The following is a 23,632-nucleotide window of genomic DNA, read 5'->3' as shown; positions in this document are numbered from 1 at the left end:
TTGTTTTCTATCAACTACACACCCCATGAAGCCTTGAATTCATGGAGATTGTTTTTGTCGCATTCCTGAGCCAATAATCATATTGGCTCAGGAATGCGACAAAAACAAAAAAAAATCTCCATGAATTCAAGGCTTCATGGGGTGTGGAATTGATAGAAAATAAGTATTTCTTTGGGTGAACTACTCCTTTAAGACTCACCTCTTCAGTAGAATTTTTCAACGTGAGATTCCAAAGGCAAATGTTGCATTAAAGTCCGGGACAACGTATACTCTGCAATGACTACGAGCCACTACAGGCAATGATGGGTGATGACAAATGGAAGGTTGTTCTTGTAGTCAGGGGATATTAGCAGAAAAATGTCCAATCTTGGAGTAAATTCCTTACCAAAAAAAATCTTCACCAATGTGTTTGTGAAGGTGTCTAGTAACACATCTCACAAAGACTGAAATGCCGTTTCCTTAGGGGAATTTTTGACAGCTGCTGAAAGTTGGAGTACCCACCATAACCTTATGCAGGGGGGAAAAAAATCCAAATTTAATTCTGTTTTAAGTAGCATGTAAGGGGGCAAACTAGGGTGTTTTTATGATTCTGAATCCATTGCAAGCATTTGTTTTGCACCAAAACCACTCCTTGGGCTAAAAACAGCCCAATCTCAATGGGCTTTTTACACAAAAAGTATACCTGGAAAAGGATGGCTATGGCCGTTTTTAGTAGCCTGGGATCCAGCCTGCTTCGCTACGTTCGGCGGACTTTTTTTTCTCTCTTCGCTTCTCAGTCTGGAAAGCCTCCTATCTCCAAGGGAGGCGGGACATGCCAAAAGCTTCGAATCGAACCTGGGGCTTCTGATTGGTCTGTGGTGCGGGGCGGGACCAAAAAAAAACAGTGTGATCGTTGTGATTCGTCATTCGTTTGAACAACATCCAATCAGCAACGACGTTGCCCAACGTAACATATGTAGTTCCAGTGTAGTTCTGCAAAACCTCCCAATGGGAGGCTTTCCAGACTGAGAAGCGAAGAGAGAAAAAAAAGTCCGCCGAACGTAGCGAAGCAGGCTGGATCCCAGGCTACGTTTTTAGCCCAAGGAGTGGTTTTGGTGCAAAACAAATGCTTGCAATGGATTCAGAATCATAAAAACACCCTAGTTTGACCCCTCACATGCTACTTAAAACTAAATACTTTTCCGCATAAGGTTAGGGTACCCCAACTTTCAGCAGCTGTCACAAATTCCCCTAGGGGAAATGCATTTCAGTCTTTGTGAGATGTGTTACTAGACACCTTTACAAACACATTGGTGAAGATTTTTTTTGGTAAGGAATTTATTCCAAGATGTTTTTAATATCCCCTGACTATTGGTCAAAGACTAATGTTCAGTTAGGTTAATAATGCAATCCATTTTCCTCTTTTAGCCTATGCCGTATACAGTATACTATCAAGTGTAACCTCTTCTTCCTAGTGGTATGCACTGATGAGTTACCACTAATAATACATCCATGTCCAAAAATAACCACCCAAGTGGAAAATTGCGGCACTCCAAAAATAAAGGATGCAAGACTTAAGGGCTCCGATACAAAATCTTTTAATTCCGGCTAACGCGTTTCGGCCATTAGCCTTCCTCAGAGCAGATAAGAAGTCTTCATCCATGTCATTTACAAATAAATTGTAGGTTACTGCAATTTTCCAACTTGAAACGTCAAAATGAGTATGTGTGTTTCAGATGGCTACTGAAGATGATGGTGGCTGAATGTTACTATAAAAAACTACCACAAACACAAACACTACCACCACAACTATAACTATAAAACTACTACTACAAATAATAATAAATAATAACAATAAAGAAGAAGAAGCAGAAATATATGGGCTAATATCTTAGTTATGTATTGTTATGTTATAACCATTAAATACCAGTTACATATAGTTAATAAGGCATGACTCAGCCAACAGAAATGTCGGGCAAGTAACCCCTAACCTACAATATCTAAGAATAGTAGCATATCAGCATATTAGCATTATCACCTGTCAAATTACAATGAAAAATGTCAGCTGCACCACAAGATGTAAAGGAACAGGCTGTACTGTCCATAGTTTTACACCCAGGCCAAACAATAAATACTTTGTGTGTGTTTTAAAGGAGTTGACCGGGTCATCGATCAGTAGGAGACTCAGTAGGAGAGATTGGCTCGTCACTTCGTGCTGCGCTATGATCTTGTAGATCTGCTATTTTGGAAAAATCTTGAAAATGTGTGCTTTGAATTTTTAAGCCAAGATGTTTAACACAAATCGTCTCTTCTGGGGGTCCCTGGCAAAATCTTTTCAGATGGAGGTCCACATACATATCATTTGAAATCACCTTGATATGAAAAAGTTTGAGATCCACTGCTTTATTTGTCAGAAACGTAAACAGCACGGAGGTACAGTTAGTAAGACATTTAGGCTTAAGGGATAACACAACAAAAGTCCTGGGGACTCAGTAGAGTGCACACTGCACACCTCCACCAACACTATGCAAACTGTCAACAAACTCAAGATATGGCATTTCCACCGTAGAGGAGTGATGTAATTCCACCAAAAAGTTAATCATCTCTTCGGGGCAGTCTACTGATCATTTTCACGAGAAGAAAAAAAAAAGGAGAAAAGAAAATCTGTCCAAGTTATTATAATCTTTCACCTTTTCAACCCAAAAGTTAATAAGGTCTTCAAGGCAGACAGACAGACAGACAGACATGCAGACAGACAGAGCTTCATTGATCATGAGGGGAATTCAGCTGCTTAACAATGGAATAGTGCGACAACATATCCACACCGTCCAAGGTAGGTATTTATACCCTATAAGGGAGGTAACAATATAACTTCTTTCATATCAATAGTGTTGGCGGGACAGGAGCTAAACTCAGCTTAACACCCCCCACGCCGCAGGGTCCCATTTCTTACAAAAGAAAACACCATATGACACAAATGCAACATCCAATCAACCTCAAATTAGAATCACATGTTGAGGATACTGTATTGGGCACAAGGTTGGGATCCTTTAGGATTTTAAGGATTCCCTCTTATTGGTCTGATTCATTAACCGTTAATGAATCAATGTGTAATGATTAACGGTTCCCTTTCACGATTACTATACAGGGTTCCAAATGGACCCTAGGCTTACATCCCTGTAACTCTGAGAGTGTACAAATGGAACCAAAAAGACCCTTACAGGTCTGCAACTCTGAGAGTGTTACGGGTCCATTTGGTTCCATTTGTAAAGAGTTATGGTGGTCCTTGAAATAAAACATTGTGAGAACCGGCACTATTGTAATTGTATAGCAGACGTGAAGTCCACATTCTGTATGAGCTCTGACAGTGTAATAAAACAAAAAAAAGTACAGGAAAGCACAATAGGAAAAGCCTAATTTCTTTCTTTTCCACATAACCTTCTATCCAGGGGGTCCCTTGCTAAATTTGTTAATACAACATCACAATCATTTTAACCACTTTATATGTTGGCTATTAAATAGCAGATGTACAAGCTCACAGTGAGCTTGTACATCTGCTATTTTTGAATTAAAACAAATAATCTTGAAAGTATTTTTTGAACATAAATGTTCTATTCTGGGGGGTCCCTGGCAAAAATCTTTTTCAGATGGGGGTCTGTGGCCAATTACATCAATTTGGGGGTCCACCCATCTGACCACTTGTGGCCTGGGCCGTGAACCAGAAAAGGTTGAGAATCACTGTGTTTGTGTTTTCCAAGTTGGCGGATGATCATTTCCTGTTTCAGAATGACAACTGATTGGTACGCCTGCCTTACCAAAGTGATCTTCTAACTGTTTATATGATGTTTTGCATAGTATATTGTGTGTTTGTGTCTGTCATTAAATGTTTCGATGAATTGAGTACAAAGAACCCCAATGGAAACAAGATTTAAAATCCTCTTAGCAGACCTTGTATTGAACTGTAGCAAACTGCTAATAAAGTATTCAATCAATCTCTCCTCTACCCCTGCCTTACCAAAGAGATCTCAAGGCTGGCTACCCCTGCCATCCTACCTTACTCCAAACTACCCACTAACATAAGAGTGTCCATCCTCATCTTTTAAGGTCCAACTAAAAGGATGGATCATGGACAATCAAACGTTAATTTACTGTTGCTTTTTTCTCTTCTGTTTGTACCCTTTTAGTAATGTTTTTATATGTGCTCTTTTTGTAATGTTGCTCACTTTCTGTATGGGGACTACGGATGGAAATTAGCATTCTTGCTAAATCCGGCGTAATTACATTGCATTGTATGTGTGGTGTTCATTAATATGTGCCGTCCCTCCCAAATAAACATAATACATAAAAACTCTACCCCTGCCTTGCCACAATGACCTCTCCTCTACCCCTGCCATCCTAGTAAAAACTATATTGAGAGACCGCCATGGTAGAAACAGGAAGTTAGTGGACTAGAAGGACTACTGTACACAGAGCCACTCGCCACTATTCTCGGATATCGTTGCTGTCGGGCAGAAACCTCTTATCTCCATATTCTAACTTTTTAAAGTGTTTTCCCCTACTTGATCACACTACAGCGTCACACAAAAGCATCAAAAGTAGCAGATCTTCAAGCTCGAAACGCAGTGCGAAGCGACGTGTTTTGAGCTTGTACTGTTAGATCTGCTACTTTTGCCATTTTTTTACCTATTCAATCCGGGAACGCATCTAATCATTTTTAGATTTATTTGGCTATTCAAAAATAGCAGATATACAAGCTCATAGCGGGGCACTCGTGAGCTTGTAGATCTGCAGTTTTTTTTTTTATCATGAAAATGTGTGCAAATCTTTGAATATATATATATTTTTAAGAGAACATTTGTAACTCAAATACTTCTAGGGGGCTTCTGGGGGGTCCCTGGAACAAAACATTTTGAGATGTGGGTTGGAAGCCAAATACATATCTAAAAATGTTTTCTAAATCCTAACAGTATCATTGGTGCTCCAACTTTTCCATGTCAAGGACCACCCAAAATTATATGTATTTGGCCGTGGACCCCCATCACAAAATATGTTGTTCCAGGGACCCCCAGAAGCACAGATCGGAGTTAAAAATGTTCGCTTTCTCTCACACACACACACACACACACACACACACACACACACACACACACACACACACGCATATATTCAAAGATTTGCACAAATTTAAGATTTTTCCAAAAGTAGCAGATCTACAAGCTCATAGCACAGCACTCGGTGCCACACCATGAGCTTGTATATCTGCTATATACATAGCATGTTTCCATCCGACAGACAATATATCTTTCACTAGTTTTGGAACATTGCTGCTGCTACAGTGTTTGTGGGAGCATGTTTATGTTCCCTCGGCCCTGCGCTAACCCCAACCCCAGCTGTCACCATTGTGAAAGTTAGTTGATGACTTTAATTAATGATTTAATTATGTGTTTGGCATTGACAAACGTATATTAATACAAATTACATTTCCGTTTTTGCCTTTTAGGCTTTGTATAACAAAGAATGTACACAGGGTAGACATGACACTAATAACTTCAATATGCAAAGAAATGACTGACAATGAGCGGTGCCAATAATCAAAAATAAATAATGTACAATGGCCAAAGTAAGCCACAATTATGAAATAATGTAATACTTTCGACATTATTGAAAAAAAATATGGAAATAGCCGATCTGTGAATCTGCTAACCCTGCATTTTTTGAAAATGTATGAAAAATTCAACAGATTAATTTAATTCATATAGATGAATGGAAAACGATTCTGACGATAATGTGGCCTCTGGAGGCAACACGTGGCCCCTGTGTGACTTTTGTCATGGCAGACCCCTGAACAGTGTTTGTGCCAAGTTTGGCGCGGATCGGAGCAACGGTGCACCTTGCAAGTTCGCATGTTACGTTTGTGACCACTGTCCACCCACCATCGGTCTACCCTCTGGGCAATTTAATCCATTAAGACCGGGAACACATCTGTGTCATTTTAAGAAAAATTGTGAAAATGTTGCAAATCTTTGAATATATATATATATATATATATATATATATATATATATATATATATATATATATGTTTTTTAAAGCTAACTCAAATCTTTGCTTCTGGGGGGTCCCTGGAACAAAACCTTTTGAGATGGGGGTCCGCGGCCAAATACATAATCTAAAAATGTTTTCTAAATCCCAACAGTTATGTTGTTATATCAGTGGTGCGCCAACTTTTCCATGACAAGGACCACCCAAAATGATATGCATTTGGCCGCGGACCACATCTCAAAATAAGTGGATATTTGGGACCCCCCCAGAAGCACAGATCGGAGTAAAAAATGTCCGCTTTAAAACATATCCAGTATAGTGGGGTTGACACTAAGGTCACAGAGGCACTTGCCCGTCGGGCAAGTACAGGTCATGTTCTACTTGCCCACAGGTCTTGCCCACTTGCCCGAAAAGTAAATCGTCCATTATAAAATGGCAAGCAAAATTTGCATTACTGTTCAATTTAACACTTATTTTTTTCTACTTGCGAGTTCTGGAGCTGCACGATAAAAAATGTCATACCTCAACATTTATGCCAAATATCTAGTAAATAGCTATGAATATGGGTTCACACTTGTTATTTTAAATAGCACTCTGGCCACGTTCAAGTGTCTAAAAACAGATATGTGGTTGCGTCCTCACTCAAAATGCGCACCTGCCCGGTCGGGCAACCCGATAGCAAACTTCACCTGCCCGACCATTTTATTTACCTGCCCCGGGCAGGTGGGCAGGCGTTAGTGTAAACCCCTTAGATTTGCCCACATTTTCAAGAATTTTCAAAAATAGCATTTCTACAAGCTCATAGCGCGGCACCGAGTGCCGCGCTATGAGCTTGTAGATATGCTATTTTTGAATAGCGAAAGAAATCTTAGAATGACACAGATGCGTTCCCGGTCTTAGTGGATTAATATAGGATTTGTGACAGGCCTACTCATCTCAACAGACCATTTATATGTGGGAGAGTGTGGGGGACACTGGGGATATTATTGCCATACTGAAAACAGGAAATGGCCTTCCGCAAACTGTTGCTATACAGCTGCAAAACACACAATTGTCTAGAATGTCATTGTAGCTGTAGCATTAAGATTTCCATTCACTGGAACAAAGAGCAATGATTAGAAACACTAATTAGAAAAGGTGTCTGCTGACATTTAGTCATTTAGTGTAGCAATCATTTTTACAAAGACAAGTTTTCAAATTAAATATTTTGACATGCCTTCACAACAAAAAATATTGGAGTTATCAATTATTTAAACGCAGTTTAAATAATTGACAAACATAAATTGATAAGTGTTGAATTTTAGGCACCGGACAGGTACACTAGTGTAGAACTTTCCAGTAATACACAGCTCTATAAATGCCTTTTCAAATTCAGGGCCTATTAAAGTTTGCTGTCTATTTCAATTTCCAATTTGAGATTTAAGCCTTTAATAATGGAACAAACTCTTTGTGCACCGCTCTCTCACTGTGTGTGTGTGTGTGTGTGTGTGTGTGTGTGTGTGTGTGTGTGTGTGTGTGTGTGTGTGTGTGTGTGTGTGTGTGTGTGTGTGTGTGTGTGTGTGTGTGTGTGTGTGTGTGCGCGCGCGCCAGGGGCACACGTGTGCGTATGTGCGTTCATGCCAAGAACTGCAGTGCTTAATGGGCGTGAAATATTTATTCAAATGAGTATAAATTTGTCATTATAGTCGGATCATAATTATGCCAAATCATTTTTAAACATTTTAACACAAATCTTGTATGAACAAAAATTATGGGGGTCTGCAGCCAAATACATATTAATTGTGGGGGTCCTTGGCATGAAAAAGTTTGGGAACCACTCAAGGGAACACTGGCAAATAAAGGCTTTTGATCTTGTTTTGTACACACACCATAAATATGAGTGAATTGAATTGTTATCAATGTGTGAGTAAGTCATGAATTGGCTACTAGAATAGACAGGCACTTAGTTTGCACAGCTACTGAGCTAGTCTACATGACAGCAGAATGACGGATACGAGCGCACGTCTTTTCCATCCAATGTCAAAATGACACATTTTGGTGCAGTACAGGCCAATGTCATTCACAATAATGTAGCTACATCTCAAATCTGCCAAGAAGCTCTACATTTCCACACCATCATGGAATGTGTTCATTGCTGTGCGCAACGTTTTTCATATCGCCTCTCTGTCAGCATACTAGTAAAAATGCCAAACCAAATGAACACTCAAAAAATACAAAAAAGAAACTGTATACAAGCCATAGAAAACAACACACTGCCATCTCCCCCATTCAGGAGAGAACAATTACAATTATGAGAAAGATGTATTGATCCTTGAGATTCCTGCGGGACTGAAATGCTTGCAGATCAATCGATGGCCAAAAGGTTTTTATATTGAGCATATCGCTAGTCTCTCGTAAATCACATTAGAGCAGTGGTTCTCAAAGTGGGAGGGGGGTCGGGGGGGAGGGTTCAGGGGGTCCCCAGCTAAATTTGTTAAGACAGTTTCACACTCACAACCACTTTATCCATATTTTATACCTTGGCCGTTAAAAAAATAGCAGATCTACAAGCTCACAGCCCGTCACTTAGTGCCGCGTGTTTGTTTTTAATCTTGAAAGTATTGGAACCTTTGAATAATTTAGATGTTTTTTTAAACACAAATCTTCTCTTCAGGGCGTCGCTGATGCAAAACATTTTCAGATGGGGGGGGGGGGGGGGGGGGTCCGGGGCCAAATGCATATCAATTTGGGGGGTCCTTGGCATGAAAAAGTGTGAGAACCACTGCATTAGAGCAGTGGCTCTCATTCTCAACCTTCTTCAGGCCGTGATCCCCCCCAAAAAATAATATTTGAACTGGGGACCCCCCACCCTGATAAGCACTTGGAATGTAGGAGTTCGGGCATTACATTTAGTTTGACTCGGTTCCACAGATAGATCGGCTATTTTCTACATTTTTGCCTCTTTCTTATATTATTGAACAATTCGGCCGATGTTTGACCTGTTTTAATAGTATAGTTTTGATGCAATAATAGTCTTTTTCTTTTAGGTATTAAAAAGGTCTTAAAAGTCACTTAAAATTATCATCTGGGGACCCTCCCCCCCCCCAAAAAAAAATCATGTGGTGACCCCCCTGGGGGTCCCGACCCACAGGTTGAAAGTGCTGCATTAGAGAAGAGCTCAACAAAGCTGTGGAGTGTAACGTCACATGTTGCAACACAGGGTCTCCAGCAGGAACTGAACCCATAGGTCAGTGTGATCATGTGATCAACTAGCAGCCAGTGGTGGAAAAAGTACTCACATTTCTTACTTAAGTAAAAGTATCAATATTGCACTGTAGAAATACTCTGTTACGTAAAGTAAAGTAAAAGTCTGGAATTTAAAATTAACTTGAGTAAAGGTACAAAAGTATTGGTATCAAAATATACTTAAAAGTACCAAAAGTAAAAGTACTAAAATGTTTGAAAATAGCAGATCTGCTATTTTCAAATAGCCTATGTATAAAATAGGGCTGAAGTAGTTAATGTACGTTTTAAAACATAATCATTTATATCTGCAAAGTAACTAGTAACTAAAGTTTTCAAATAATTGTAGTGGAGTAAAAGTACAATATTTGCCTCTGAGATGTAGTGGAGTAGAAGTAAAAGTACTGAAAATTGGAAATACTCCAGTAAAGTAAAAGTACCTCAAAATTGTACTTAAGTACAGTACTTGAGTAAATGTAATTAGTTACTTTCCACCACTGCTAGCAGCACACTGAAACTGCCGTAACTTAAAAATGACTAGTACTCAATTACTTTCATTTCCATTACTAATACACTCAGGCACATGATTGATCTCTTTGTCACGTGACAACACATTTAGAGAGCAGTGGTTCTTAAACTTTTTCATGTCAAGGACCCCCAAATTGTTATGTATTTGGCCGCGGACCCGCCCCCATCTCAAAACATTTTGTTCCAGGGACCCCCAGAAGCAAAGATTTGAGTAAAAAAAAAATATATATATATACATATATATATATTCAAAGATTTGCACAAATCTTCAAGATTTTTCTAAAATAGAAGATCTAAAAGCTCATAGAGTGAGCTTGTATATCTGCTATTTTTGAATAACCAAAGTATAAAATAATGGTTAAAATGATTGTGACGCTATATGAACTACTTTTACCTTGGTTTGAGAACCAATGTGGTGACAAATGCTTTCCCGTTTTAATGGGTTAATTTCCATTACTAATACACTCAGGCACATGATGGATCTCTTTGTCATGTGACCTTTTTTTCTGTCTGCAAATTTCTGTTATTTTTTCTCTTCCTTTTTTATATAATTTAGAGTAGCCAATTATTTCCCCCACTTATTTTCTCCCAATTTAGTCGTTATACCAATTTCTGCATTCCCCATCAGGCCCTCTTGTGTATTGTCAATGCTCTTCATCCCCGCTGGCTCACCGGCCAGTGAGGAGGCCCCTTTGTATTTGTATTCTCATCCAAGCGGGATCATATGCCCTGCCCTGCGGAGGATTCAAACTCATCTAGTCTCTGCGGTGGTGGACAGGTACTTTACCGCTGCCAGCCGAGTGCCCTTCTGTCTAGTATTTTCAAAAGCACATTATACCTAAATAAACAAAAAGATCACGTATGTTAACTAGAGGTGCAACAGTTAATCAAACTAATCGATTCAATCGAGATTTAGCCGATCTACAAGGCTATAACAACATGTTGCAAAAATGCAATGTGTTGTGAGCTTGTAGATCGACTACTGCACGACACCGTTGTGCAACGAAGTGTAGAATAACGCTTCAAGGACCTACTTCACCCATTGTCAATCTTCATATAATTGGTCCTCACTGTAATGCTCATTATAATATGCCACCATTTCTGTTAACTCGGCCTGTGTTTCAGAGGAGGGCTGTGGACAGTTCAGAAACCCGCCGATCAGTGACATCATCGATGGGGAATCCAAGCAAATAGAAAGGCTGTGTTTCTATTCCTGGAAAGTTTGCATGCTGGAAGCCATTGTTCTCGCGTTATTAATAAATACAAATACAAATTGAAATCTTGTTTGGAAGAAAAAAAAACCTGCCTAACGATGATGTCACTGGTCGGCGGGTTTATGAAGTGTCCACAGCCCTTCTATGAGACACAGGCCGAGTGGATTTTTTTTTACCATTTTATCACTAGCATTAGTGAGGACCAAACATGAAAAAAAATGTGGTTGAAAATAGGTGAAGTCATCCTTTAATTGTCTCGGCGGTCTCAAGTAGCCTATGCGCTGGGTGAGCAAGTTTCATTGAAATGAGTGGGCGGGTATTTCCTGTGCCCTCTCCAGATAATGAAATATGTATATCAGTGGTCATTAGGCTACATTTAAAAGCACAAGTTGATGAGCCAAAACAAAAAGCCAATAGAATTAACCCAGAGCTCCTCCATGCCACATCAACCATGAAATGGGGTCATTGTATTCCATCAATTTCATTTTCACCTGAGCTTTAGCAGAGATCTATCACAAGTACCACTGCAGAAAGCTTAACCACTACTTTCAACCTGGTGTCCCCATTTTCAACATATCATTATAGGTAAACATGTTCAAAGATTTCAAAAAATGTAACATTTCGAAAACAAAATATGAATAAAAAGCAAAAACAGCTGATCCACAAGCTCAGAATGCGCCGTGCTGCGACACATTGCTGGCTTGTAGATCGGCTATTATAGCTACTCGTTGCATAACAAAGTATATAGGGCTTAAGTGGTTAACAGTTTAACTTTAGGCAATGTGTGAATGGGTTTGTCACTCTGTGGATAATTTCCATTTATGAAACCAGTTTTGCAGGAGGCAAGCACATTTACAATAGACTCGTTCTGGTCATTATTGGGGGCAGCTGTTTTTGTTAAATGTCAGCACATGGATATTAACCACAATGTGCTAGCGAGACGTACTGCACAAAGCTTATTATTTGCCATGTTGCTGGAGTTGTCTGGGAGTCCACACACACGCAGGGAAATACATCTCTATGATGCACTTATTCACAATTCAGTATTCTGCACTGTACTGACTGAGGTACTTAAAATAATTGGCCTAATTGTGGGCACTACTGTGTCTGTCCCTGCACAACAATGAACCAAATCAATCACTGCACTACTAGGATAATCCTGGTGCTCCTACTTGCTTTAACATCCACATCAGTATGTTCTGCATCTATCCATCTATCTATACATTCACAAAATCTCTGTGAGTGAGCGAGCGAGTCATTGAGTCAGTGAGTAAGAGTCACAAGCACATCTAACCGCCCGACCGACTGACTTCGAACCCCAAGGGAGCGATGCGCCGAGCGGCCCACAGGGGATTTGTGAAGCCTATGGCCTGAAACCCTCGTGCGCCTGCTCTATTGGCACCAAAAGGTGGCGCCAACCCCAGAAGGAGTGTACTTCCGTTCACTGCATGGGTGAACAACTTTCATTGAAATGAATGGGCGGGGATTTTCCATCTGTTCTCTAGTTTTTATATAGCTCCCTCTATGTACACTATATTTGGCATGCCGCACACAAAACTTCATATATGGGCATAAAAGGGACACAGACGGACAGACGGGTACAACGTGTATTGTATTCTAACAATGGATATTGCATACAGTGTTGCCAGATTCTGTGAGAGAAACAAGCAACCAGGTCTAGGAAAACCAGCTCAAAAGCAGCGACTATGGGCCACATGAGCACTTTAACATATACATCAGCTATTTGAAAATAGCAGATGTACAAGCTCACAACGCGTTGTGATGCGACGCATTGTGAGCTTGTAGATCGGCTATTTTCAAATAAAATCTTGCGGGAAATTATAATAAGCAGATCTGGCAACCCTGATTGCATAACCGGGTGGGGCATGCATACCCAACTTGCATCGTTCCCGGGTAGACCGGTGCCCAACAATGTAAAATAAACTGTAATAATATCTAAAATGCATCATACACATGAACCTCAGCACCATTCCCAATTCTGGAGTGAGCTTGTAGATCAGCTAATCAGCGAAGATCAGCAAAGGGATTTTGTGTATAGAGGGGAAAAAAGAGCGGACCAAGTAGATCCCTGGGGAACTCCAGTAAAGGACGTTTAGAGGGTTTAAAGAAAGTGAAAGACAAGGCTCATCATAACCTTGATGTTCCAGGGAAATTGAAAATAAGAATCAGCTGAAATATGTCTGTAAAAATGTAAAAGGGTACTGCTTCACTGTGCAATATTTGCAATAACCAAAAAAAGTCAGTGGCAAGGGGGAACCAAAACCTGTTTTAGCCTAAATACTTCGCTATATGCTACCCCTTTTCCCTTGAACAAATGTAAATGATCCTTTCTTTCACAATAACTGTCGCCAAAGATGGCTCACGAAAAACAATTTCAAAAAGCAATAATGCAGAGAAATGACAGAATTCCACCCACCCCCTCTAGATTGCTCTGGGAAAAAAGGAAAGTGTGCCATATAGTAGAATAGAATTCCGTCCTTGTGCACTCCAAAACCCCCATAAAAACCTTTTTCAATCTATATGGTAATGCCATGAATTAAAATTTAATAACTGGAGATATTGAAAAGCAGCCTTGAATTATACCAAAATAAATCCTGAAAGATCAGGCCCTAAAATTAGAAATTCAAGCCGGCATCCAGTCTGCTGCTAAGCCCCTTGTAGGCTGGCAGATTAAATTTTTGATGAAAATCAAAATTGCACTGCAGACCGAGGCAGCCAGAGCAAACCTGCAAGCATTGTGATTTATGGATTCATTAAAACCCATAGGAGTTTCACCCCTCCCATTTTCACTCACAGAAAATGAGATTTGCTTTGCTGAAAATTTGTATTTTCAGAGACGCAGCACAGCCATTGCTCTACCTTCCAGAAAAATAATCAACATCACAAAAAATGTTCTGCGTACATAGGCACCGCACGCAAAACAGGCCTAATTTTCTTTTGCTGCAGCAATTGAAAGTCTTTATGCATTATTCATGAGACCAATAAGGTTCGTTTTTTTAAAAAGGGAGAGGCAGGCAAAAAGAATATGTGCAGAATGCACAGAATTTTTTAATGCAGCAGCCCCAAACCCCTGAAAAGCCATTCCCTCGAGTCTAATTTGAGTGATGCCATTTTGAGACATTTGCAACATGCCTCTGAGAATACTAAAACTACAGGGGCATAAGGTGTTCAAATACATTTATTACGCCCACAGGGGTTGTGTTTTCCTTAAGACACAGCGACGCTCACATAACAATTTTGTAATCATATTCATATAATAGATAGTTGACACGGCATTTAGGTAGTGACTTCCTATAGCATACATCTTACAATAAAGAAACTACCTATATGATAAATTAATGATCATTTGAGCCACAAATACAGCAAATGCATTCAGTCTCATTTGTCCACTACCTTCTGCCTGAGGGGGACCGCTTTTGTGATTTAATATTTGATAATACAACGTCAGGCATTCCCAATGGTCAACATAATTGTTGTCATCAAATGTATAATCATGGTCTAAGGCGTATTTAATTAAAAAACAAACTTAGTATCATTTTTATCTGAGGGCTTTGCATCCTGGTTCCTTTAGCATTCTGATTTCAAACAATCCCTTCTCTTCACTCCTAAATCATGCAAGTTGCTTCTGTATAATTTCTGAATATCATTAACGCCCCCTAGTACTTTTTTTGATTAGATACCTAAGCCTATAAAAGTTGAATTAATTCTCAGATTCATCAGGCAAAGCATAAAATGTTCCATCAACTATTTAAATTTATACAGTTCTGAAGGTCAATGCTAAAATTACACACAGCGGAAAATGGCTTTCACAGATTCCCTTACAATAAAAGCAAGCCATGCAAGATGGGAAATTGTTTTTGCATCCACAAGATTTGTGTAAACAGTGCAGAGATTGGTTGATTGTTTTTTCCTGTCCTAAAAATGTGCTGACACTGTCTTCCTCCTGAATTCTTTCGCCACCATTCAGTTCACTATTATGTGTTAAGTTTTGTTGTCCCTCTTACACATTTACAGAGTTGGTGCACATTGCTCCCCTATGCTTAACCACTCAAAGAAATCCCATGCGTTGCTGAGCGGAGTTCCACAGGGCTCTATACTAATGTCCTTTTCATTTTTTCCCCTATACATCAAATAGCCGATAGACAAGCTCGATTGTCTATTTTCAGCTAAAGTTTTCCCCAGAATAGACATGCTGGGGTTTAATTGGTTAACAATTGCGCATCAGCACCACAATCCTATTTCCATGGGCACACACACGTGTACACACTGTCTCTCACACACACACACACACACACACACACACACACACACACACACACACACACACACACACACACACACACACACACACCCCTCTCTCTCTGTTTGTTGATGTCAGCCATCAAAAGTAGTATAGCTTTACAGGCATCAGAGTGGATTGTTGCAGCTTATGTAATTATGAGACACCACAAAGGACAGCCTGTATATCACACCAACAATAAGCAACAAAATTCAAGTTGTTGTACATTCCCTGGCAGTCAGTATAGAAGCATCAGAAAGAACAGAACAAACATACACTTGTACTTGTGAAAATATATTGTACATAATCAAGGTTTTGAAAATATATTTTTAAATGTATGTATAAATGTATAATTATGTTCGAGTGAATTAAGTAAAAAAAGTAATAGTGTGTCAAACAACTGTGGCATGCATGTACACAACATGTAAACATGCATGTGTTATTTTACATATTTTGGGCAACATGTGCATAAACAGATAAGCCTCCACAAAACTAAACAAATTTCAAAGTAGTCCAATTACAATTTCGTAATTCTTTCCCAAAATGACCACCTACAGGTGGCGCCAACTCCACAAATAAAAGGAATCAAAACCCTGTCTTTATTTTTGGGGAAAATAGAAGTCAAAATGTTATTTGACAAGGTGCTGAGCTTTGCGTTTTTTTCTCCCCAGGTAATGATTCTACTGCTAGTTAAATATATATATCACATGTTGCCAAAAGTATTAAACCAGCGCATGTATGACGTGAACAAGCCACAAGCTTTGGTCAAAATTTGCAGGCAAATTCACAAAACATGGCTGCAGGAGGTTTTTGTGTTTGAGAATTGTTCCTCCCCTCCTTGTCCTTCATGTTATGTTCCCACGCTCTTTCAGAATGGACAAAGCATCTCATAAGTGCTTTATTAAAAGTACACTATGGTGCATAACCGGGGGTAGTTTAAGCCAAATCAGCCGAAAACTTTATTTGTTATTTGCCGTTTTAAAAAAGGAGAAAAAAAGAGGGGACAAGAATCAACAGATTATTATTAGGTCTGTTTTAGGATGGCTTCTAAAAAAGCAGCACCCTGACATATAGAATAGTAGCAACATTTCATACATTTAATAAGTGCCACCGTCAGATATGATTAATCAACACGGAAGAATGAGAGCCGGCTGCGAGCACTATAAGCTTTAATTGCGGCCCTTGCGAAATTCTACAATTTTGTTTCTAGAATCAGAAACAATAATATAGTGGTTTGTTTGACGTACCTCCCGGTGGCAACGATGTAGCTCATACGAGTCAGCAGCTAAAAAAAACCTTCTCTTTTCCTCGAGCAGAGGACAAACACAACACAAACACAACACAATAACTGACGACTCCACGATTCTCTCTAAAAATTGACTTGTTTCAGAATTTCCCCCAAAAAATGTTTAGACGCAGACGCGCTTTATTGCCTCAAACAGAGCGACATTTTCCAATTTGAGTCGTCATGACGTGAAAAAACAAAACAAAATCTCTCTCTGGTCCGCGCTGTGCTGCTTGTACAGTCTGCGTTGTTGCCCCCCCGTGCACACACATTTTGTTACACTCTCACATACACACACACGCGCGCCGCACACACACTTGTGTGTTGTTGCGGTTCCTCTTGTGGAAATTTTTTCGTCCGCCATATACGAGGACTGTAGGACAGATTCCGAAATTGCAGCGCCGGCCAGTTATATTAGTCTGCATGACAGGAAGGAAAAAAAAGAGAAAAAAATGATTTGAAAAAAAAAGAAAAAATTCTGGGATTGAGAGAAAGGGCTGTGCGACCATAACGTTACACAGGGTTGGTTGGTGAAGTTGAAAATTAGGCAAAATAAAAAAAGATAGTGAAATTTTACTGAGATTAACCTGAGCAGGCTGCAAAAAATACTTTATATAGGATATAGGTTTTAAACCTACGCCTATAATATAGACATTAAATCAGTAAAAGAAAGTATACACACATTTGCATGGCTTCGCATGTTGTTTTTTTAACAAACACTTTCTAAAGTGTTGGTAGGAATTATGAAACCAACATCTTTAATTAGCACTTATGTTCAAGATATGACGTTCTATCCCGTTTTCGCATAAGGAACTGTTTAGATAAAGTAATGTGCAAGTCTGCTGTTAAATATGTAATGGGTACATATTTTAAAACAGGTTTCTAACTATTCCCATTCGAGTTGACAATGAAAAATGATTGATAGATAAATAAATAATCATAATAATAAAAGGCTAATAACATAGTGACTAATTTAATATTGGTCCGTCCCTAACTCTGTTCCTGGAGAATGGCTAGTTTTCTCATAATCTATGCATTCACTCGGTGTAAAATTGACATCCCTGATTTTGATACTAAAGCTGCAGCGTCGCGGGGCAGAAGCCAACTCTTTCTCAATGGAAAGATTTTTTTTGGCCAACAAGTTTTGATTTCAAAATAGAAAATGCCATTGGAATTAAAACAAATGTATAATTTATCTTTTGCGTTTTGAGAATATATTTGGCCACAAGTTGCAGAACCTTTTGAACTTGCCTGTTTTTTTCCTTTTATTTCTACTTGCTTTGCAGGCATGTGAATAAGTGTGAGAATCTTAGATAATATTTGTCTATAGGATAGCTAAAACCCACATATTGTTGTGTTATTTGAACTATTTTAAACTGTTTTGAATTCTGATCATAACAAGGATCAATAAAAAAATATTAAAAATGTCTCTTTAAGACTTGGATATTTATGTTTTGTGAATTATAGTATTGATTGATTGATTGATTGATTGAATACTTTATTAACAGTTTGCAACGGCTCCCTCTGCATGATGTGGGCATCACTCACTTTTTTTCAGTACTTACTCCACTACAATTATAATAAGGTTACTAAGTAGATTCTGATTATCTTACAAAACATACTTTAACGACTTCAACTCTATACACATTTTGGCAATTTGAAAATAGCAGATCTACAATTATTATTATAAGTATTGATACATTTGCTAAAACATTTGAGTACTTTTTCCACCACTGTTTAGTACCTGATCAGTTTGTTTTGAGTGGTCTTAAAAGGATCCCTGGCTAATATGCCAAATATGCCTTAATATATTATAATCGTCCTCTATAACTAAAATGGAAAATTAAAAACACCTTAAATATTCTATTTAGTTTAGAAATAGTTAATCTTTCACTCATTGGGACTCCCTCTTTCTTTGGTGTTTCGCCCAGGTGGGCGTGCCGCAGGGCCGGACTGGGACCAAAATTCAGCCCTGGCATTTTGGTCCGGACCGGCCAAGCCCCCAGAGTTGCTGAGAAACATTGAAGCTGCCACCCCAGTGGCCAAAGCTGGAACTGCAGGCGGGGAGAAATACATGCACGCGCAAAACATACTGAGAGATATTTATATTTATACATATAAATATGTAAACATATTATACATACATACATATGCATTTACATATAAATATGCATCTCGAGTGTATTTAATAAATATCTCGCGTTCAATCCTTGACACACGGGCTGCCGTAGAACGCAAAAAGGACACTAGTGCGCATGCTCATAACTCTATGGGGAGTCAAAATCGAACCAATAATTCTACTTCCGGCAGGTTTCCGGGTGCTTCAAAACGCCACTGAGCACATTCATTGAAATGATAGCTGGGGGCGGGGCAATCCGCCCTCTAGTTATATTATACCTCTATGGGACCGGCCCCCCCCCACCTGGGCGTTTTGTCAACGGGGGGGGGGGGGGGGGGTGTTTTGTCAACGGGGGGGAGCGTTTCACTGTTTCAGCAGCCCAGCCCTGCACATGAACTCTGCAGCCGCACTGAGGCCCCTGCTGGAAAGCATCCCAGCCCAAACATTAACGTAACTAATAATTTGACCGCGCTACCCGGAAATGACCGTAATAATCCTAAAACAGGAGCGAAAATATTTTTCAAAAAAAAAAATGAAAAAAAAAAATAATATTTTTTTAACCCAGTGGTTCCCAAACTTTTTTGATCGTGACCCAATAGAGAAATGTGATGTCCTCCCGGGACCCAAAGTAGTGAAAATAGCCGATCTACAAGCTCACAATGCGTCGCGATTTTTTTGTGAATAATTGTGAAAACAAAAAAGGCAAATCTTTTGAAATATATATATATCTTTTTAAATAAGTAAAAAAAAGGGATATTTACTTGCGAGTCTCAACCCATACAAATAGGTCCACAACCCACAAATGGGTCCCGACCCACTGTTTGGGATCCACTGCCTTAACTTTACCTCAAAACCACGCCCACCTGGGCGAAACACCAAAGATAGAGGGAGTCCCTTCACTCAATATGGGCAATGCCCATAGATATATATAAAGGCTAGATGGCTCAAGGGGACGGCGCAAGCGTAGCTCAACCGCGGCCATCTTGAAACAGTCATTCATAACATTATGTCTATGGTGCATATACTTTGAAATAACCATAGCGTGCTCAATTTTCATCTGATTTTCAAACGGTTTGGTGTATTGTAAACACCAAAGATGTAGTTATGATACTGCATACTTATAATTATAATCATGTTTTTTTTTATTTTTTATAATTTTATAATTTTATTACATCTTTGGTGTTTACAACACACCAAACCGTTTGAAAATCGGAAGAAAATTGAGCACGCTATGGTTATTTTAAAGTATATGCTCCATAGACATAATGTTATGAATGACTGTTTCAAGATGGCCGCCATGTGGCAACGTCGTACTCCATTGGCCAGCAGCGCGGGTGAGTCATCTAGCCTTTATATATATCTATGGCAATGCCCATCGCAAGTTGATGATGTAATTTGTCCATGCAGGGGCGCCAATTTGCGTCCGCACGCGCGCGAAAATTTGTGGTTATTTTCCGGGTTTGTTACCTTCATAGGGGGGTTTTGTTACTTTAATGCAGTTAATTTGGTACCAAAAATGTACTCACTCATGTGAAGATGTAAGTGTTTTTTTTTTCTTTTTCTTTTTTTGTGATGAGTTTGTGATGGGTGCCCTTCATTTCCCCTGGGTGCTTTAGCCCCGAAGCACCCGCAGTATCGGCGCCCTTGTGTCCATGTGTGGTCTAGCCCAATGGAATTTATGGAATGTATATGAAAATTGAAAACAACTTAATACTTCCTAAGGTTAATATGAGCATCAAATCAATATTTCAAATATGTTTTTTCTGCACATGCATTCCATAGGGCTAGACCACACATGGGCAAATTGCATCATCAACTTGAGACCCTGAGGCACAAACTCATGGCCCCTTCTTGGGTTTGGGTGAAGTTCGGGTCTTCCACTGTAGTCTCTTGGTTTCCGGGTCATACTGGAAGGGTTAGGGCTATGGTAAGGGTCAGTGGTGGACAGGGTACATTTTCTTGAGTACTGTACTTATGTACAGATCAGTATCTGCACTTTACTTAAAAATATTTTTAATACTTATTACTTTTTCTTAAATACATTTCCAAGACAAATATCTTACTTTTAAGTACATTTGTAGGAAGGCTGTGAAGTAATTCACTTTTCGGTTGGCTGCTTGTTTTTCTTTTTCTTTTTTTCCTAAAATGCAATTAGCCACACTCTGTGTTCTTCAAAGAAGGAAACCTGTCACAGTACATGCTCTCCACTGGGATCTACATAAAAGCGTAAATACGTCATCCAGGCGTGCAAACCCAGGATATCCCTCTTCCACCACACTCCCTTATTCTTTGGCCGGAAAAATATATGCATCTCTATATATGAATCTCAAATTCAAATCATACTGTTACATACTAGCAGAGGGCAAGAGTGTCAATTTGAGTAACGTCATTACTCCATAAATGGTCATGGTCGACTTTGAGCTCCATAAACTATATGGAGTCAGCTGAAACATTTGACTCTTATACAGATACAGATACATTAGATGACATACACCATATTTGGGCATAGATGTAGTGTTAACTCTATATATGGTTATGGCTGAGTCATTGTGAGCAGTGGGATGGCACAGGCATCCCGCTAGGCGCAGTATAAATAGGACCAGCGCAGCCAGTCTTCACCTTTTGACAATGAAACGATTTATCATATTGCTTGTTCAGCTTCTATTTGTGGTTCACGTCAGGAGTTGGAATGAAGTTCCAGGAGAAAGGGTGTCGCTACGTGATGTTGAAGCGTTGACACTTTATAAGGACCACTACACCACAGGCCGCCGGTCCAGCCCTGACCCCCAGCTCAAATGTGTTGGCGGCTCTGCAGGCTGCCGGGCCTTTGTTCCTGAAGTGGTCCAGTGTGTGAATAAAGGATGGGACGGAGTTGATGCACAGTGGGAGTGTAAGACAGACATGGGCATTTCATACCGGTTTGGTCATATCGAGGTCAGCTGTGAGGGCTACAGCCATCCAAATGATCCCTTCGTCCTGAAGGGCTCCTGTGGGTTGGAGTACAAGCTGGAGCTGACGGAGGCGGGCCGCAGTAGAGCACAAAAAGCCAGCGATTTGTGCTACTGTGCTACTGCCTGTGACTGTGCTACTGCTGCTACTGTGACTGTGCTACTGCTGCTACTGCTAGCCTATGGTGTGTACAAACTCCTCACTGGAGACTTCACTGGGCCGTCTCAATCTCCACACTATCCTGGTGCCAAGCCAGGCCATGGCTTCCAAGATGATTACCCAGGAGGCTGTGCTTCCACAGGAACAGGGGGTGGCTTCTGGACAGGCCTGGGGACAGGAGGGATGCTGGGATACCTGGAGGGACAGGAGGGATGCTGGGGTACCTGTTCGCCCTACAGCTACAACCACACCGAACCCGAACCCACCAACTCCAGCCCTGAGACATCACACACTGCATCAGGGTTTGGAGGAACCACGAGAAGATAGAAGCTGTGTGTCACAAACCGTCTGGACCAACCCAGCACCTATTGTGAACATTGCCATTAGGCCAAGGAAGTTACCCCTCCTTTTTTGTATGAGACTGACAGATCTTTTGTCTCCGCCAGGCCGAAAGCCTATATTTTTCACCCTGTCCGTCCGTCCGTCTGTGTGTCCGTGTGTCCGTGAATCTAATCTCCGGCACTGTTGGCCCGGTCGCTGTGAAACTGTGCACACACACTCCCTGGAAGCCAAAGCCGAACCTCTGCCCCGAAGTTTTCAGATTACATTTTTGCAAAACATTTTTTTAAATTTACTCCTAGAGATTTTGTCCAAACATCACGCAAATCGGTACACAGTATCTCTATAGTCATGTGATCAACACGGATCTGTCCGACTGTCCATATTCCATCCTGATTGGCTAAGATTGACTTACAAAGTTTGCAGGATTGGTTCGTTTTGAACAAAATGCCTCAAATCATGAACGCAGCATGTGATTCCAGTGAAATTTTGCACGCACATTCCCATTAGGCCAAGGAAGAAATTACACTTGATAAAGTTCAAATCAGCCTCATGGTGGCACTATAACGTTCACGTTTTACCTATAACTGCACCGATCTGTGTGAGACTTTGCACGCACACTCCTTAGAGGCCAAGGAAAATACTTTGCCCTGCATTTTTCACATCTGCCTTTTAGAGCGCCACCAGGAGGCTGACTTTTGTAAAACTAATTTTCAGATTCTGTCCAAAAATCACGGAAATCGGTTCACGGTATCTCTATAGTCATGTGATCAAGACGGATGAATATTTCATATTCCATATTCCAAAATTGGCTTCCAAAGTTTGCAGGATAGGTCAGTTTTGAACAAAATGTCTGAAATCATGAACGCAGTGTGCGATTTTCCTACAATCTAGCTTCCAAAGATATCATTCAGCGGTGACGTTTCTCCACTCAAACGTCAGAAGTGTGTTAGGAGCAGTGACTGTAAGAGCCAATATGGGTGTTTTTGATTTATTTGACTATTATTCCTTATATGGTGGTGTTATTGCACCGCCAAGCCACAAGGGGACGCATTGGTGGTGGGTCACGTCACGCTACTCATTGATAAATTGAACACCCCGAGAGATGCAACAGCACGCACGTTAGCACACCTTTAAGAACATAAAAACAAGGAATTAGGAAATACACATAATAGACACACGGGTGACTTTGGGGTATTATGCGTCAAGACAAACTTTTGGTGAGTCCAGACGCCACCGTGACTGGACTGAAGGCGGTATTGGGACAAATTTAGTTGGTCACAACAATGACAATGAAACGATTGAGCAGGAGCTGTGCTATTGCTGCTACTGCTATACATACTGTACAAAATCCTCACTGGGCCTTCTCCACACTGTCCTCGTGCCAATCCAGGCTATAACTTCCACTGCCTTATAAAGTCAACCAGCACTAGGACATACACTGCATCGGGGTTTGGAGGAACCGAGACAGAATAGAAGCTGTGTGGCACATGCCG

The 23,632-nt window shown here is 40.2% G+C and overlaps 2 protein-coding genes across 2 annotated transcripts in view; one reads left to right on the top strand and one right to left on the bottom strand.

Annotated features, from left to right (window-relative positions):
• Positions 1–16,969, bottom strand: part of znf618 (zinc finger protein 618) — a 54,809-nt gene extending 37,840 nt beyond the window's left edge. The window contains 1 exon segment of the mRNA XM_080420014.1: positions 16,533–16,969. The gene's annotated coding sequence lies outside the window, so the exon portion shown is untranslated.
• A 4,348-nt stretch (positions 16,970–21,317) lies between these two features.
• On the top strand, positions 21,318–22,124 carry LOC308078915 (store-operated calcium entry-associated regulatory factor-like; the record flags this gene model as incomplete). Its single annotated transcript, XM_080420256.1, has 1 exon — positions 21,318–22,124. The coding sequence occupies one exon, from the start codon at positions 21,318–21,320 to the stop codon at positions 22,122–22,124; it is 807 nt and encodes a 268-aa protein (XP_080276382.1).
• Positions 22,125–23,632: the final 1,508 nt, after the last annotated feature.

This window comes from Gymnoscopelus braueri (genome assembly GCF_963280865.1).
Source record: "Gymnoscopelus braueri genome assembly, chromosome: 22".
In the NCBI taxonomy this organism is placed as follows: Eukaryota; Metazoa; Chordata; class Actinopteri; order Myctophiformes; family Myctophidae; genus Gymnoscopelus; species Gymnoscopelus braueri.
Note: the sequence above shows the minus strand (reverse complement) of the source record. Positions and strands in the feature narration are given on the sequence as shown.